Source organism: Sus scrofa, chromosome 18 (genome assembly GCF_000003025.6).
Source record: "Sus scrofa isolate TJ Tabasco breed Duroc chromosome 18, Sscrofa11.1, whole genome shotgun sequence".
NCBI classification, from domain to species: domain Eukaryota; kingdom Metazoa; phylum Chordata; class Mammalia; order Artiodactyla; family Suidae; genus Sus; species Sus scrofa.
This window is the reverse complement of record NC_010460.4, coordinates 25,594,828-25,614,276: the sequence shown is the minus strand read 5'-3', so window position 1 is coordinate 25,614,276 and position 19,449 is coordinate 25,594,828. Positions and strand designations below refer to the sequence as shown.

The 19,449-nt window shown below is 39.1% G+C and overlaps 1 protein-coding gene across 1 annotated transcript in view; it reads right to left on the bottom strand.

The window, feature by feature from the left end:
- FAM3C (family with sequence similarity 3 member C) overlaps positions 2,205 to 19,449 on the bottom strand; it is a 42,717-nt gene continuing 25,472 nt past the window's right edge. Inside the window, exons 6-10 of the mRNA XM_003134737.4 lie at positions 12,687 to 12,745; positions 11,531 to 11,581; positions 9,325 to 9,409; positions 5,626 to 5,752; positions 2,205 to 4,577 (exon numbers count right to left, since the gene is read on the bottom strand). Of these exons, the coding sequence (XP_003134785.1) occupies positions 4,488 to 4,577; positions 5,626 to 5,752; positions 9,325 to 9,409; positions 11,531 to 11,581; positions 12,687 to 12,745 (412 nt within the window). The 3' untranslated portion in view covers positions 2,205 to 4,487. The remainder of the gene's footprint in view (positions 4,578 to 5,625; positions 5,753 to 9,324; positions 9,410 to 11,530; positions 11,582 to 12,686; positions 12,746 to 19,449) is intronic.

Sequence of the window (19,449 nt, the reverse complement as noted above, 5' to 3'; positions counted from 1 at the left end):
TGGAATAGCCGCATCCTGTCTCAAGACCTTACTGCCCGGGTCGTTGAATGGTTCCCTTTAGGTTTGGTGTCCTGGTCTGTCTGGGCGGCTGTAACACACCACCCACCATACACTAAGGTAGCTTATAAACAGCACTTTCTTTCCTACAGTTCTGGAGACTGGGATGTCCAAGACCAAGGTGTCAACAGATTCGGCGTCTGGAAAGGGCCCGCTCCCTGGTGCACAGATGACTCCCACGGCAGAAGGGCCCAGCCCGGAGCTCTCCAGGGTCTCTTTCTTAAGGGCCCTAATTCCATTGGTGAAGGCTGCACCATCAGGACTTAGCCACCGCCCAGAGGCCCCACCCATCTCCCCAAAGCATCACATTGGCGATTAGGTTTCAACAGGTGAATTCCGAGGGGACACAAATATTCAGACCATCACACCTGGCATGATGGGGTTGGACAGCTTCAGAGGCTGACCTAACGTTCCTCTATTGCTAACACGTAACTAGCCCCAAGAAGACACAGGCAGCAATAGTAGAAATGCAGCAGCTGCATTTCAAGAGTAGTTTGTGCCAGGCACGTTGGTGGTAGACCCCACAAACGAATGGTTCTATCCCAGTTTTACAGGGGAGGATCTTGACTTTCTCAAGGTCCTCGTGGAACCGATGGCAGAACAGAGACACATACTCAGGCAGGTCTGTGTACTCTTTGCCAGGAGGCTACGCTGTCTCATTACAGGATTCTCTCCTCTTTAATAGGATTTCAGGCCCTGCTCCTCTCTGGCAATGGAGTGAAACAGTATGGGCTGATTATATGGACCATTAGGAGCGTGTAGGTTCATAAATCAATTTCCCTTAGTAAAAGGGAGTATCTTTTACCGATTCAGGTTCAACTTGTTCTTTCCTTTTTTTTTTTTTTTTTTGGTCTTTTTGTCTTTTTTGTTGTTGTTGTTGTTGCTATTTCTTGGGCCGCTCCCGCGGCATATGGAGGTTCCCAGGCTAGGGGTTGAATCGGAGCTGTAGCCACCGGCCTACGCCAGAGCCACAGCAACGCAGGATCTGAGCCGCGTCTGCAACCTACACCACAGCTCACGGCAACGCCAGATCGTTAACCCACTGAGCAAGGGCAGGGACCGAACCCGCAACCTCATGGTTCCTAGTTGGATTCGTTAACCACTGCGCCACGACGGGAACTCCTCAACTTGTTCTTTCAATAGTCAGTGTGCTCCAGCGGTGGGCACGGTTTCTGCAGAGGGCAACAGGGAAGCTCAGTGATGGCAAGCCACTGTACCTGTGAACCAGCTATTCTGGGAAGAGCGTCTTTGCAGTGCTGAGGTGGCTTATAATCTACCCTTGGAACAAACCCAAGAGAAACCTCTCTTCGGTCCCTGACCAAAGAGCTGTCAATCCCCCTTCCTTTGAAAGCATTCCTACCAGAGACATTCTAGTGAGAAAGTGTTTCTGTAATACAGCTGCCTGCTGGCTGTCTGCCCCTCACTGGACGGGGGGACGGTTCTGGGGCAGGCAGTCTCTTAGATTCCAGTAGGGCTTTCAGTGGGCTGGCCGCACCCTCCTTTGCGGCTCCCGGATCCTCCCGGGCCGGGCCTGCCTGCTTTTCGCTCTATCTAACCTTGGATTTTCACTGAACTACAAGAAAGGGGTGGTGGAGGAAGAGAGCAACAGGAGAAGATGAGGCCAGGTTACACTGGGGGAGCTTTGAGGGGAACAGAGATTAAGGAGCTACTGACATGGGACAATCAAAAGCCAAGCACACAGCAGAAAGGTCATCCTGGGAAAAGAGAGCAAAAGAACGCTTCCGAGGAATGCTTTGGAAAAGGTAAAATCTGGTACTTTATTCTGCACCTCCTAATTTATGTGCACTCGCTGCTGTCCAAGGCCCAGCTGAAGAAGTGGCAAAGCTTTTCCCTGATCAACACGAGCGATTTCCCCCTTGCATATTCATTTTTCAAAGCATTCGAAATGCATTTCCACTTTCAACTGATCTACTAACTGAACCCTGCACATTCTCATTCTATCATTTAAAACTGGAGAGTGTTAACCAAATTGAATGAAACTATCATCTTTTTGGTGGAGTCAACTTAGTTATAATTTGTATAAACTGAGTATAAAGTGTAATACAGGCTAAATGCCTTAAGCTTTGTCTGGTAAAAAATTTAAAAAATATTAGCTAATTCATTTCAAAACAAATACAATATAGAAAGAACAGTGATAAATTTCGCTTTAATCAAATTAAAGTCAGGAATATAAAGACTCTGGCTCAATTTTTCTTTAATTTCCCACATAGCACTTATTTTTTTACTGTCTTTGCTGAATTTTAACAGGCATATTACAATATACTTGTTTTGGGACAGCAAGTATGATTACAAAAACAAACAAACAAACAAACATATCCATATGTCTTTAAACATCATTTAAAATACCAGAGTATCAATGCCAAATTTTTTATTTTAATGAAAACTCTGAATGTTAAATGAGCATTGCTACATTTTGCAATGCTGATTTTTGAAAGCTATCTGAAAACAAAATACAGTAAAATTATTGCTTCCAAAGTTAAGCTGGCATAATCTATGCAAGACAGAATTGAAACAAAAGCACACTGCATGAAAGCAGTTACATAATCAATCTTTATCCCTTCTTCTGGCATTTTATACACCTCTACAAAACTATCATGTTACAGTCCTTGTAACATGAAAGGGTGTCCTGCCATTTCAATACTTAAATTCTATCCATGTTAAGATACAGCCTGAGGAAATGGGTATGTTTAACCATAGGAATGACTTAAATTTTGCATGTTAAGCAGAACAATAAACGCTCGACAGACCTCAGTGTGAAGTTCTGTGGTCATATCACTGGTCAGGTAATACAAAAAAACTCACAATGCCAAATCAAGAGTATTTATTCTCTCTCTCTCTCTCTTTTTTTTTTTTTTTTTTTTGAAAAAAAGCAACATTTATTTCACAATCTCTGGAAATCTAAAATAGCTATTCTTTTAATTTACAGAAGCGAGGAAAGTATTTTAAACGTCAAAATACACATGCTGACTGTGGTGTAGCATAACAGCACCAAAAGTCTGAAAAGTTTACAAAAATTGTGAATGTATAAGGTGCACTTAACCATGAATTACATTCGGTCTGGGGGAGGAAAGAGTACCCCCAAACTCACTGATATTTAAGAAGTAGCTGAATAACTTCCAACTTGGTTACAGCAAAATAAAAAATACTGCTTTTAGTTTTTTTATATATAAATCACCTAAAACTTAGATCTAGAATTTAAGGACTGCCTTTTATTGTGAATGGCTGCTTGGTCATTACATTTTCAATGCTCCAGTTTAAGATCCTTCATACACGGTAGATATTTAATGCCCTAAAAATATTTTTAAAACTTGAGTCATTCTGCAAATATCTGAGGTTAACAAAAAAGTTAGATCTCTTATATTTTTATGTAGAATTGATTACAAAGTCATTGTGTATCAAATAAAGTATTTTTTAGACATTATTAGTTCCAATCAGTCATTAGGACTTTTCTAAATACATCGTTATCTTTTCAGGCCGAAACTGCTGTGAGGAAGTTAGATGAACGTAAGTAACAGAATTTCTTGGTTTACAAATCAAAATTATTGTTGATGTTAAAGCATGCCTCTTTCTAAGCCACTTGGTCCATTGTGATAACAATTAAATGAGGACAACTTAGGCCAGTGTTGCTCTAACTATACTGACATGCTTTCCTGAAGGACCTACAGAGGCTGGGAAGGGACTTGGCGGCCCCTCAGCTCTTACTCTGAGCAGCCGTACTCTAAACGGCTCATACGAAATCAAGTGATTCCCACTGCTAACACCAAATCCAGCAAGCTACAGTCTTGAACGCCATCTGCCTTGATATATTTACTTTCTCCTGTGTACACTTAAAAAAAGAATTCTGTTGTGCTTTTCACATATTTGATAGAAGTCTTCATATTTTATTTCTAGGTTTCTTGGGATGGGAAGAGAAAGACTACGAAAAGAAGTACCACAGAAGAGTCAGACTGTACATATTACACATACAACTTGCCAAATATCTTTTTAATTTAAAAGATACTATCATCAAAGGCAATATATATATAAAAGAAACAAAGTCTCTTCCCTAAAATCCATATTATTCCATGATAGATTTTCATCGCAACTTGTATATATATCCCTCTATTTTTCCAATCTGTTCAGTTATCCACTGGGTATGCTTTTAGAATTAAAAGATGGCATTATCATAGCAGTCTAAACATTGTATCATTACGGAGATGTGCTAAGAAACACTTCAGTGATTTGCTTCTCATGATGACTATTTACAAAGATACCTATTTACGTTAGCAATAAATAATCCTGATATCAAAAGAGAGAATGTTCATGCATACACCGAGATGACTGCATGCTCTTAAAATATTTACATGTACTTGTTCTGTTACAGCTTCCCCATTAATAGTGACAGTGGGTGCCCTTCAGTTTGCTCCATGTCAGTCTTGCTTCTGGGGGATGCATCCTTCCATTTCCACAACTTCAGGCCATCCTTCATATTTGTTTGTGTCCTTATTGTTCTTTATGTGCTGTTGGAACACAGTCATTGTATACAGTATAAATAAAACATTAGCAAACTGCTTACCTACAAGAGCACAGTTTAGCACACTCACTTCAGTAACACTTATATCAACAAGGAGCTCATATAAATTATTGTTCAAGATATTAAATGAGTAACCCTTGGGGTCTGGCCGGTAGTGGTAGACTTTCAAATAACAGCTGAAAGAATTAAACACTGCAGATGGTTTTTAAAGGATCATTTGTTAAGCAAAAAGTAAAGTTCATATTCTAAGTCAAAGTATTTCTAAACTTAACTGACTAAAGAATATCAAAAGCTCAACTAAAATGTTTAGTTTTGTGTTTTTCTTTTTTGGCCACACTGTGGAATATGGAGTTTCAGGTCAGGGATCAGATCTGAGCTGCAGCTGCATCAACACTGGGTCCTTACTATGCTGGGTCAAGGATCGAACCTGTGTCCCTATACTCCAGAGACTCTGCTGATCCCATTGTGCTACAGTGGGAACTCCTCAACTAAAATCTTTAATAACCTGTTGTGGCTCAGCAGAAATGAACCTGACTAGTATCCATGAGGACAGGTTCAATCCCTGGCCCTGTTCAGTGGGTTAAGGATCCTGCATTGCCGTGGGCTGTGGTGTATAGGCTGCAGACTTGGCTCGGATCCTGCGTTGCTATGGCTGTGTTTTGGGCCAACAGCTGCAGCTCTGATTCACCCCCTAGCCTGGGAATCTCCATATGCTGTGGATACAGCCCTTAAAAAACAAAAAACAAACAAAACCCCAAAAAACTTTATAACCAACTTCCTAAAACACTTAACATGCCCATGCATGTAGGAAAAAAAATTTTCACATAGAATTTGACTATATTTTAAAAAATTAAAACAGTGCCATGGTTATTTCAAGTAACTGATTCCCAAGAACTTAACCAAATATATATAAACATATTTAATGTCTGCTTTATCTAAATTTCAAATTACTGGGATAAGTATGTACTGTACAGCTTCACACAATTTGCTTTTGTTCGTTTTGTTCATTACTTAAGAAAGTCTAAGACACTAACCTGTTCAAAAGGGCTTTTTGTCTTAATGCCTTTCCCACCACAGAAGACCCAGTTGTCTCTGAAACCAAGATTAATAATGGATGTACTCCCCAATTCAGCAATGAGCCGCCTTGCTTCATCATTGAGTCTTAAGTGGGAGGAAAAAAAACAATACAATGAAAGCAGTCCACTGAATGTTACCTAAGTACACGGTTACCTTGATGGCATTTAACATACGACAAGAGAAAACGTGGGCTTAAGTGTAGAACATAAAAAAAGAATAAACAATTTTTTTCATAGTAACAATCCTACTATTTGAGTTCTTTAGTGATGAAAGACATGAAATCTAGCGATTAATTTTAAGTTTATGCGATTTAGTTCTTTTTGGGCCTCTTTATTTCACAATTCATTTTCATCTACATCCACCAAGTAAGGGAAACTGTAATCAAGAGGAGCCTATCTAGGTTAATCCAAGGTCTGAAGCAACTAATATCTTTGTAAAATTAAAATCGCCTTGACTCTCCATTTAATTTAAACCCTCTGTAAATTAAGTTGGCTAGAATAAGGGTAAATGTTGATAGAAATCTGGATGTTTCTAACACTACGTTTCATTTAAAAGAAAATGAGTTTTGAGAACAGGGATGTATAAATGCTACTTAGTGGCAACTGTCGAGTGGTTATTTAAAATAAAAATAAATAAAACGACAGAGCAGCTAAGCACCTGCCAGCAGGAGGAAGGGCAGTTGTCAAAGGCAACTGCTAGGGAAGCAGCTAACAGAAAGATTCCATTAAGGAATTTTGTGCAGGTTTTGTGTGATACTGAGGGATTCTCCAGCTTCCCTCCGTCTCAAAAGGGAGAAGAAATCCAGAAGATACAAGCTAGTCGTAGAGCTAACAAAATCAAAGTACCAAAAAACAAATAAAAAAGATAACCAAGGGACAGGTGTGCTGGTCTTTGACCAGTAAGTCCATTAGCTGCAAACAGCAGGAGGATCAATCAGCCGGAGGGAAGGTGCCTGTTTATCTCGCAGCATCCTCATATCTGAAGCATCCAACCAACGCTATTATCGCTAAGCTCCTTCAATTTAAGAATGAAAGAAACACGAGGCACGACAGTTCTCATCTAACTAACTTGAAGATAAACTTGATACTTTATGTTAAAAAAAAAACCAACTTCATAAAACAGGAAAGAACCACATACATCATTAGCTTTCCACAATTTATACAAACTACATCCATGGGGCAGTGGAGCTGTTTTAACCCCAGCTTGGGCACTGCTGTCCTGGGGGTAGGTCACCAGAATCAGTGAGAAAACTGGATGTAGCCCTGGAATATTTAGCCTTTCAGACTCATACCTATATAAAGTGATGCATTTATAGCCAAGATGAATAAAAGTAAAGGAAACGGCTGGGTAAAAGGGCCGGTAAAGTCTCGGCCTCTGAAGATTCTGAGACCTTCACAGAGATACCTGCTTCTGGCTTTCTCCCTGAAGTCTATCCACAGCTCTGTTTCCTATACTCATCCTTATGTAAATTAGCCATCACTTCTATTCTTCTGCTCACTTGATAGGCAACGTCTGTACCAGAGGGACACCCCCTGAAAGTATGTCTGAATCCTGTGTCCTTGTTTTTACAGTGTTAGGATGTCATGGATCTCAAGACTGTCATATTCCGTTCCTTAGTTTAACCAAATGTTCTATTTCTGGCTCCTTAATTAGAACACTTTACTTAAACACCATCAGCACTGCTCGTGAGTTTTGCTGCTTTATCAAGAGTAAGCGGTGTTGAAGTACAGAGGTCAGGCTTACTGAGCAGGGTGGTGACAACCTCCTGCAGGAAGGCCTCAAGGCCTGATTTAGTGACATCGTAGAAAAATTACAAACTGCACCTCACGGGCTTCAGGACTGCTCCTAAACAGCTGAATGGCAGGGATTGCTTCATATACAGAAACGGCTTGCAAAGGAGGTGGTTATCCAAATGCTGCTCTGGCTCCCTGCCGGCAGGGCATACAATTTTTCCTTATCTAAGAATTTTACACCGATTAAGCAATATATTGAGGGCAGTAATTTTTCCTCTGTACTTCCAAATTTCAGAGGAGTCATTGTGATCTGTATGAATCAACTAAGGCAATTTAGCCAAAGATCTGGAGGCAACTGGAAAACTTAGCTTTCTTCCATTTTGATTCCATCAATGTCTTTCCTTACTTTCCCATGAGAACACCCTTAGGTCCTGTGCAGAAAAGGGTTTAAGGTTAGCAGGTCCTAGAAAGGTCTAATAGTGAGACCGGTCCTGGGCTGGCATCTGGAAGCTAGGATTTGGGGAGGCTCCCCAGCCCCAGAACTGATGAGAATGGTTCACTGCGTCTAAACTGTATGAACAATGCCGTTCATGCTGACACTTTCCTCCCGATTGGGATTCTGGAATGTGGGGATGCATAAGGCAGACGGTGCCTCTATGAAAAACCGTGGGCTGCAAACCTCTAAGAAGCTTCCCTAGTGGACAGCAGTTCCAGTGATATCGCAATTTGTTGCTGGAGGAATTAGGCATGTCCTGTGTGACTCCACTTAGGATAGGACTCTTGGAAACTTGGGCCTGGTTCCTGCCAGGCCTTGCTCAGTGCTATTTCTCCTTTGCTGAGTCTGCTCTGGATCCTTTTGCTGTAACGAATCACAGCCCTGAGTGAGCAGGTCTATACGGTGAGTTAGTTCTGTGATCCTCCTAGTGAATCATCAAGGCTGGGGGCGGTCTTGGGCACCCCTGCCACATGTCCCTATGTACATCGAGCTACAGATTTTTAAGATGACAACTTTCTCAATAACTGCTAAAGTTTTTGGATCTGTCTGTGCAGAATTTGGGGGATTTTATTATTCCTTTTTGATACCTTCCGGGTAACTAAGTTAAAAATGATCTCGTGTTTCAAAAATAAGATTAAAACCATGCAACACAGCGAATATGGGAAAATATTCACCACATACCTAACTTAAAAGGTATGCTATAAACACTACCACTTCAAATGTTTAAGATGAAGAAAATGTGTGCATTAAGAAATCTGGAGAGAGAAACTAAAACACTATCAATGTTTATCTTTTGAGTAGTGAGAGGAACTGTAACTTGTTTTCTTCTTTGTGTTTTTCTTGTTTTCTTTTTTGTGTTTTCTAAATTTCACAACATATACGATTTTAAGAAAAAAGTTACAAAATACCATCTACTAAACTTAATGAAAAACATATCACAATTATCCTTTCACAAGTGAATTCCACTTCTAGGGATTTACCCTAAGGACATAATCAAAGATGCAAAAAAAAAAAAAAAAAAATATGTGAAATATTTACCATGATGTTATTTATAATTAAAAAACTGGGCAACAATAGGGAACTTTTAAATAAAGGTGGAGCTATACAACCAACTGCTGGTGAGCTATAAAAAAAAATGCTACTGAAGAGTATTATTAATGTCAGAGAAAACAATTTACAGTTAAAAAGAGAATATGAAAGAGCATAACAAACTTTATATACAATGTGATTCTAATTTCACAATAATATATGTGCAGTAAATATAGAGAAAAGTAGAAGAAAGCAAAATTAAAAAAAAATGTTCATAGTGTGGGTCTGAAAGCTGGATTACTTTGCTCTCTTTTATACATTTTTTCATTGTAAATTACTGCTTATATTATAATAAATTACAGGTCCAAAAAGTTGCATAAGTTCTCAAGTTGACATACTTGGTTGCTCCATCATCGTATGTTCCCATTAAGACTATTGTTCCATCTTGTATGGACTTAAGAAACTCAATAAACGGAGCCACATCTGAAGAAAAAGAAAGGGTTAAGGTTTTTTTTAAAAAAATGACTGAGTAACCATCATGATCATCTGTTTAAAGTTAATAACATACAATACAAAGTTTTACAAATCAATAAGTTCTAATGTAGGGTAACTAAAAAGAGACATGACTAGGTTAAAATTGTTTCCCATCAACTTAAAATTTCCCAGTCCTGATTCATACTGTGTGTCTTCTGTACTGATATTCCAGGAGTTCAATGAAAAAACACCACAGCAAAGTCATATTAAGGCATGACTTATATGATTTAAAGAGAGAAATCTAGAGGGATAGGAGAAAGGCTCATGGACTCCTTGAATATATGTAAAATTGATTGCAAAGATACTTTTTTAAAAAAGAGGATAAAGAACTTTAATTCACAAAAAAGATCTGTAATTAAAATATATATATATAAATAAGTATACAGTTGACCCTTGAACAACAGGGGTTTGAAACTCAGGAGTCTACTTAAACTCAGATTTTTTTTTCAATAAACACCATGGCACATGATCTGCATGTGAGTGAACTGTGGATGCAGAACTGCAGGTGTGGAGGGTCAACTGCGGCACTTGAACACCTGCAGGTTGTGAATTATCTGCAAATGGCCCTGGAACAATCCCCGGCAGAAACCGAAGGACAGTTGTATACACACATACACTGATTTAAGGAATCTACTGGGCATATCTAGTTACTGTAAACTAGGGGAAGGAATGCTGGTTATCACCAAAAGCCAAACTAATTATGCCTAATATTACAGTCATTACCTGCTTATCTAGTGTATCACGATTCACAAGGACTTAAACCACTTCTGTGACTATATACTGGTGATGCCAAAGAGGTTGATCAGGTTTTACAAGTCATTTTACATCTTGAATTTTTCACGATGTTAGGTTTCCTTACAGTTCCCAAAGTCTAATACTACTTCAAAACTGGATTACTTCAAATTTACTCAGTTTCTTCCCAAGGCAAAGAGTCAAAGATTTTCTTTAAGCGAACTCTATTTTAAAATTCAGAGTAAATGGAACAGAGCAGCTAAAAAAAAAAATCACTTTCATTTAAACCCAAAGACGCAACTATAGCTTAACTCGAGAAGTATTTTCAGCAGTAGTTAATCTACCTGAGATGAAATACCAGAGCTTCTGGTCACATGCTTGATTTCAACAATGGTTTTGTAAGAGTTTCTCCAAGAGTTTTGTAGAACCAATTATTTGGGAATCAAAAACGGATGGTACTTTTTAAGTTTACACAGTTCTGACAGCTAGGAAAAGTTCTGGTCTCATTTAAAAAATAAAAAATACATGGCATCTCGTTTCAAGATGAAGAAATATTAGAAAAGCTGACTGGTCTGAAAACAGCATACATTTCAGGAAGCCTAACAAATGCTGGCTTCCAGGAAACATACAAAGGGGCTGAGGATGGGGAGTGCGAGAGAAAGCCTCGGGCTGGTAAATTTCCCAAAGCAACAGCTTAGAAAAGCATCAGAGGATAAATCAGTGCTGGCGTTCCTTCAAATCGGAGGAAGACATCTCTCAGGCGCATTCCACGTCGAGGCGCCAGGTCCTTGCCTCTGCATGCTAACTTCCACCTGCCCCTCGAGGAACTAACTTCCGTGTTGGGAAGACATCTGTGACCTCTCTGAGGGCAATGACCTAGAAAGACACGTCTATTCCTTCTCTCCCGTAGTCACTTACTTGAAAAACAATCCTGGTTATGAATTTATTTTTGAGACTGAAAAATCATATGGAATCAATTCAGTCAGTTAAAATGCTCACATTGGTTACGCCGATCTTCAAATTACTTATTCTTTAAGATTTCAGACAGAAACCTAAAGGAACCCAAACCTTTGAGTTCACTGTCCTGTGGAAAAGAGGACTCAGATTTTTGAAACTCTCAACTGTGATGTTATTGCTCTTAATTAGACATTACTGACAATTTTTATAAAAAAGTAAAGTGTACACAGTAGGACCAATCATTTAAAGATTTAGTGAAAAGAAAGAGAAACGAAGTGGACAAACACAAAAACAGTACCATTATTTTCTCATTAGGGGGCTACATTATATGGATAAGATCCAGTGCTAGCAAGAGAACAGCTATACGTTATTCACACTTACTTCCTCCCCACATGTCGAAATATCTGGTGTCTAATAGTTCTCCTGTTTTCCCTGAAAGAGATTGAATTCATAAGCAAATTACACAATCGAAAAATACTCTGCACTGTATAAGACAAATGATCTTGTCCAATGACTGATGTGAATTCATTAGCAGAGAAAGAATTATTATGAGAAAGATTTAAAACCCCAACTGAATGCATCTAAGATTTTTTTTCTAAAAGGGTAATTTTTGAGTAATTTTCCTCACTTATAAGCTGAAGACTAGCCAACAGTTTACTACTGACTGCAGACCACTCAAATTTAAAGTTAGATATTTTTCATCTTTATCTTGCCATCTTCCCGTATTTAAAAATTACTTCCCAATATATAAATCTTAAAAAAAAATGAATCCATGCTATTTTGTCATTAAAGCTATCTTTCAAAAATTTTTATATTTCAATCCCTTTTAAAATATATTTTCTTCTTTGCTATCAGTTAAATACACAAATATGAATAGAGCCCTTTGTACCTGAGAAAATGGAAAAAGTAGAAACATAAAAATGTGTCCCTTGCTGTACAAGAAGTAAATGATACTTTCCTACACTATGAACTGAATGAGTGCCAGTGGTTTCTAATAACCCTGTACAGCTTTGCAGGGTTACTGTACCAGAAAGACAAGGCAAGTATGCAGTTGGGCTTCACTTCATGGGTTCGTGTTTTTAGATTTGATTTTGTAAGAACACTTGAGATGTTCAGGATTCGATGTTGAAAAATTACAAGTGATCCCTACTCGTCATTCGGCCCCACACCCCATCCAACAGTCCACCACCTTCTGTCATTCTACATAGCTTCACTCATGTCAGTCTATCTTCATTTGATGTTGGGATTCTAAAATCTGCAGCAAGAATTCATCGATTTAATGTTAGATTGGTCTTATCCTGACAATCTCAGGGGAAGCTCTACACACTGCACAGCAAGCTGGATGCTTCCAAGAATGTATGCTATAAATACTGAGATGCTGAGCCTCCACCTATAGTTGGTGTTTGGGGGGTGAGGGGCAGGGCTTTAATGTCAAGTGAGACTTTCTGATTTGATCTCTTGATATTAGAGTGCATTTTACTCTGGGCCATGTAACTATCTACTGATTACATCCATAAGCTAAAATAATTATTCTTACCATTTACCAAGGCAACATTGATCCCTCTTCCAACATTATTCTTAACACCACTCATTAAACTGAAGGGGGAAAAGTCAAGACACATTTAGGATTAGATATTGCACATAAACATGCATCACAAGAATAAAGCTATCTACACCCCCCCAAAGTTGTGGATATTGTATATACATACAATTGTTTAGTACTGTATTGGAGATTGAAAGGTCTCTACTAAGTCAGAGAAGACAATCTAATATTGAATAATTTTAAAGCAATGCCCTTAAATAAGAGATCACGAATAGAAATATCCTTTAAAAAGTATTAGGGCTGAAATATTAGACTATTTCTTGCTGCTCTGCATCAAAATATGAAACAACATCTTAGAAAATCCTGGAAGTTCCCATCATGGCTCAGCAGTAATGAACCTGACTAGCATCCATGAGGACGCAGGTTTGATCCCTGGCCTTGCTCAGTGGGTTAAGGATCCGGCGTTGCTGTGAGCTGTAGTGTAGGTAATAGATGTGGCTCGGATCTGGCATTGCTGTGGCTGTGGTATAGGCTGGCAGCTATAGCTCCTATTCGACCCCTAGTCTGGGAACCTCCATATGCCGCAGGTGTGGCCCTAAAAAGACAAAAAAAGAGAGGATCTGTACTGTACAATTTCACAAGTAATAAAATTTGTACTTTAATATAAATTCCACCTAACCACTGATTTCCATAGAATGTGTTAGATGATTTTCAGGGAACTCATAACTGTAGTTAACCTATAGCTGCAAGTGATGTGTGACACAAAACTTGGAAGATATTTCATTTAACGAGCAAGACAAAGTAAGAAAAACCAGAAACAGTGACCAATGAAGACTGAGGTTGGAACGGCATCTGTCTGTCAGGGATGTGAGTGATGTTTTTGTTGAACCATGTAATAAGCTTTCAAATACTAGGAGACAATTTCCTCAAGTTTTTGTGCTATTCCTAATACCTACAAATATAACGTACTTTCTAATTATACTCTGGATAATTAACATTTTCTCCCTTGTTTGCTTTTTTTTTTTTTAATGGCTGCATCCATGGCACATGGAAGTTCCTGGGCCAGGAATTGAACCCAAGGCACAGCTGCGACCTACCCCACAGCTGCAGCAACCCCAGATCCTTTAACCCACTACACCAGGCCAGGGATCGAACCCAAGCTGCCACCACAGTCGGATTCCTAAACCACTGTGCCACAGTGGGAACTCCTCACATTCTTAAGTCTAGACCTTGAGTCAGCAAAATTGTTCTGTAAGGAGCCAGATGGTAAATACCAAAAGCAACCACTATAAAAGCTTTACAAAGAGATACACTCAAACACCCTGAAAATAAATCAAAAAGAAAATTTTTTTTTTTTTTTGTCTTTTTGCCATTTCTTGGGCCGCTCCTGTGGCACATGGAGGTTCCCAGGCTAGGGGTCGAATTGGAGCTGTAGCCGCCAGTCTACGCCAGAGCCACAGCAACGGGGGATCCAAGCCGCGTCTGCGACCTACACCATATCTCACAGCAATGCCAGATCCTTAACCCACTGAGCAAGGCCAGGGATCGAACCCGCAACCTCGTGGTTCCTAGTCAGATTCATTAACCACTGCGCCACGACGGGAATTCCCCAAAAAAGAAATTCTTAAAAATGTTCATATAACTCACAGGCAGGCAGTAAAAAGAAAAAAGAAATAAAAAACAGAACAAAAAAATAATAAAATGGGCTTAAGCCCTAACATATAATAATTATAATAAATAGTTTAAACATACCAAATAAAGACAGCAATTGGCAGAGTGGATTAAATTACATGTTATCTACAAGAAACAAACAGAAACAACCAAAATGCCTATAAACCGATGAATGGATACAGAAAATGTGATATATCTATACAATGGAATATTATTTAGCTAAAAAAAAGGAATGGAGTACTGGATTTCCCTGGTAGGTTAAGGATCCAGTGTTGTCACTGCCGTGGCTCTGGTGGCTGCTGTGGCATGGATTCGATCTCTGACATGGGAACTTCCGCATGCCATAGGCATGGCCAAAAAAAAAAGGAATGAAGTACTTCTCGCGCTATATGTATGAACCTTGAAAACATTATGCTAAGGGAAGAAGGTGATCACAAAAAAAATGACATATTATATAATATTATCTGTACAAAATGTCCCAAACAGGCAAATCTATAGAGGCAGAAAGTAAAACCAGGGGTTACTTAGGGCTGGCTGGGGGCGGGGGGGCAGAATAGAGCAGGAGGGCAATGGCTAAAGGATGCAGCGTTTCTTCTGCGGTATGATAATGTCCAAAAACTGACTGTGGTGATGGCTGCACATATCTGTGAATATTCTAAAAGCCGGGCTGTAAACTTTAAACGAGTGTACTGTAGGGCATATGTGAGTTAGAGCTCAACAAAGCTATTTAGACAAAAGAAAGCAGAAGTGGCTCTATGAACATCAATTAAAATAGACTCTGAGCAAAGAAAAATACCAGAGACAGAGATGGGGCTTACATAATGATCCAAGGGTCGATCCAGCAAGGAGATATAGCAATCCTAAATGTGTGTGCGCCAAGCAATCGAGGCACAAAATATGCGAGTCAAACCCAGATAGAACCGACAGAAGAAACAGACAAATCTACAGTTACAGTTGGACATGTCTAACCCCTGTCTCAAGAGCTGACAGACAAAATTACAAAGCATAAGAACTTAGCAGCAGCATTAACCAACCGGGTCTAAATGACATTTAAAGAAGATTCTACCAACAACAGCAGAATACACATTCTGGGAGAAAATAGTTACAAACCACATATCTGACAAGAGGACTCATAGCTAGAATATATTAAAAAAAGAACTCACAACACAGCAGTAAAAAAAAAAACAAGCCATCCAATGAGAAAATGGACATGAGATATGAATAGATATTTCACTGAAAAGAATATACAGGTGGCAAAAAAAAACACAAAAAAACACTTTAAAAGTTTTTCATCATCCCTATTCATCACACACCTATGAGACCAGCTAAAATAAAAAGTAGTGACAATACCAAATGCAGGTAAATACACAGAGAAACTGGATCTCTCATGCACTTGCTGGTGGGAATGTAATAGAGCAGTCACTCTGGAAGATGTTTGGCAGTTTCCTGCAAAATTAAAGTGCTCTTACCATACAACCGAGAGTTTTGGGGGCATCCTATTACAGAGAAATAAAGGTGTATATCCGTTCAGAAATCTGTACATGATTGCTCACAGCAGCTCTATCAGTAACACCCAAAAACTGGAAACAGGGAAACTGGTTGGTTGACAATAGGTGATGGAAAAAACCTGGTATATCCAAAGCACAGAATATTACTCAGCAATAACGCAGAAGTAGATTATCAATATGCACCGATACCAGAGCATTATGCCAAGTACAAAAAACACAGCCTCAAATGGCTACACATCATATGATTCTGTTTATATCAAAATACGAAAATGATAGCAGTGACATAAACAGATGAGTGGTGGCAGAGGTGACTATGAGGGAGGAGTATGAAAGGGATCTTTGACGGCATTTGGAGGTTCCCAGGCTAGGGGTCGAATCAGAGCTGTAGCCACTGGTCTACACTACAGCCACATCAACTCAGGATCTGAGTCGCATCTGTGACTTACACCACAGCTCACAGCAACGCCCCTCTGTTTAATCCACTGAGAGAGGCCAGGGATCGAACCTTCGTCCTCACGGATACTAGACAGATCCGTTTCCGTTTCCGCTGAGCCACGACGGGAACTCCTAAATCCGAATCTTAATTGCTGTATTGGTTACAAAGATCCACACGTGTGATAAAACGACATAGAACTATACACTATACACACGCATTGTACTAATTGCCAACTTCTGTTCTGATAGCGTAACGTCGTAAGATATAACCACAGGGAAAACTGAGTGAAGAGCTCATGGACCTCTCTGGACTATCCTGACAACTGCCTGCGATTTCTGCAACTATTTTAGAATAAAAAGTTTAAAAAGAAAACCCAAAACAAAACAAACCTCTAGTCTAACATCTATTAAAAAGGAAAAGCATAAAAATTTGATTTGTAAAAGGTTAGCAGCATTTAACTATTATCTATCCATATTGGTTACATATATGCCTTAGGGATTTAACTTGTCATTCTTTAAAATTTAAATGTAGTTAATAAAGCATAAACCTTTACTGTGTGTGGGCAAGATCAGTTCTGAAAGGGGGGAGAGAACCAGACAAGTCTGTTGCATAAAAGAGGGACGTTTCCAGATACATTTGCTCTGCTCTTTTTAGAAATACACTGTAGCCAGCTGTGATTAACCCGTAAGAGTAATAACTGTCACGGTGTCTTCTCCAGGAACCATCATTGGAGTGTGCTACTGTGTCTATTAGAGCAGGGAAATAAAGGCAACAAAGCAGCACTATGACACAGGATTCCCACAAGAGGGCAGTAGCTTATCACGTTTTAAAAACTAGAATTGAGTGGGGGAAACCTACAGCTAGCAAATAATAAGCCACGATAGATTTTAAATGTATAAAGGTCACTCTTACTAACACAAGTAGAAGTACTTTCTTTTATCTTTCATGAATATGAAGGTTCCTCCACCACCACTCCATACCTCCAGGCAAAAAGCTAAAGAAAATGATTATATAATCTATAGATAGATTCTACATTTTTGAATATTTTGTTTCAAATATCCTCAACATGTTCTAGCCACTACATCTTAAAATGACTAGTTTAGAAAAGGGTTTAACAAACTACAGTCCATGGGTCAAATCTAGCCAGAACTCTGTTTTATCACTTAAAAGCTTAGAAGAGATTTTCTATTTTTAAATGGCTATATTTTAGATGATTATGTAAGGATCTACATAATATCCTTGATTTTACCTTTTGGACTTAAAAATACTATTTTGCTCCTCAATGTAGGGGAAAAAGAACCTCTCAAAACAGTCTTCCATACAACTTCTGTATCAAACATTAAATATTATAATAAAAGGTGAAGTATTATTCCTAAAATCAAACTTCATATAAATTGTAATCATATGATATAAATTATAGCTAAAATCAAAGCTGTATCTTGAATATAAGTAAACTCTCTACAGGTTCTCTAATACAAAAGAGAAAAAGCTACAAGTAGTGTACTGTGTGATACCTGATATTTGTATCTGGGATTTTCTATTTCTAACTAATGAGAAGTTTGAAATCCATCTTTATCTTCATAATATATCTTGACTGCATCCACTTGTCCTTAAGACCATGACTACAACCCTATCTTTTCATCTTCTGTCTGTATTGGGGTTTCTGAATCTCAGTCTATGATGACACTACAGACGTGGTAATTCGTGTGGAAGGGCTGTCCTGCAGGAGGTTTCAGAGCATCCTCAGCCTCTACAGAGTAGCACAGCTCTGGCATCCCAGATGACTCCAGACCTCGACAAGTATCCCCTGGGGGAGAAAATCCCCCCCACTGAGAAGCACTGATCTGGACTAGTTAGTAGTCTTCAAAATGAGTTTGCACATACTCTGAGCATGTATAAGGAAATACTAAATTTCTACTTACGTATTTTTAGTATACACGTACATTTTTCAGTGAGAAGATATGCAAAACGAGTCTCCTGTAACTGTGTGCATGTGCAGGGTGAGGCGGGGCTGAGTGTGGGGAGATCAAAGAGCTATGGCAGGAACTGGTAATGGCCCTCCAATTGTTCTACTCTCCTCCTCTCATCGTTTTACACAGAAGTCAGATCACTTTTCTTCAGTGGAATCAAGTGATGACACGCTGGATTTTGAAAACCTATAACTTCTTGATGCACTCAGAGAAAGATCGCATCTCCTTACTTGCAGGCCTCTTAAGTTCCAATGGCCTAGCCCTCATTCACGGTGCTCCAGCTCTTTCCCATCTTAAGGCCTTTGAGCATGTTTTTCTTTGGGTCTGGAAGGGTCTTCCTTCTTATCCTTTAGTTCTCAGACTAAACACGACCATCTTGGAGAAACTATTCCTTGACCTACCTAAATCTCAGGTTGGACACATCAAGCACACCTCACTCGACCCATCAGTTTTTGTCACACCTTCTGCTCTGCACAGCAAGTGCCACAATTTGTAATTTTCACTTGCGTTTACTTCTGTAATATCCATTTCTCTAATGGTCTATATGCTGCATGAGAGCAGGGACTGTGCTCAATAAACACTTGTTGAACATATGAGTGAAGTGAATGATGCTAAGAAATTCAGACTCTTTCTTCAAAGATTTTGTTGGAAAAACTTTCAATACAGAAATATAAAAAGTACTGGAGTGTAATTGTGCCTAGAGTTTCTCCACTAGGGATTCCTGGACAATTATTCAAGGACTAGATTTCAGGGCTTGAGGCATAACAATAAAATCCCACCAATTATTGACTCTCTCATGGGAATGGCAGAACCATTCCTGAAAAGGAGATGGATAGGTGGCCTGTCTCAATTTGATGGTGAAACAAACTGAAATACAAATTCTACATGACATGCCCACCTCACTAGAACCAAGTTATCTGGCTCTGAGCCCATATTTATTTTACCAGGTAGCACAGTCTACATATAGATGCATGCTTCTCTTTCCTTTTTAACCTATTGAATCTATGACTAGAGAACCTGTGAGTAAAGAATTTGATCTGATTTTCCTACACATGTCAAGGAGGGAGAGGTTTCTGAAGACAATCTATGATGGGATAGGCATTCTAAAAGAACTGTCTACTTATTATTCAGAATCAAATTTCTGGCCTCTTTAGCCAAACAAGGTGAAAAAG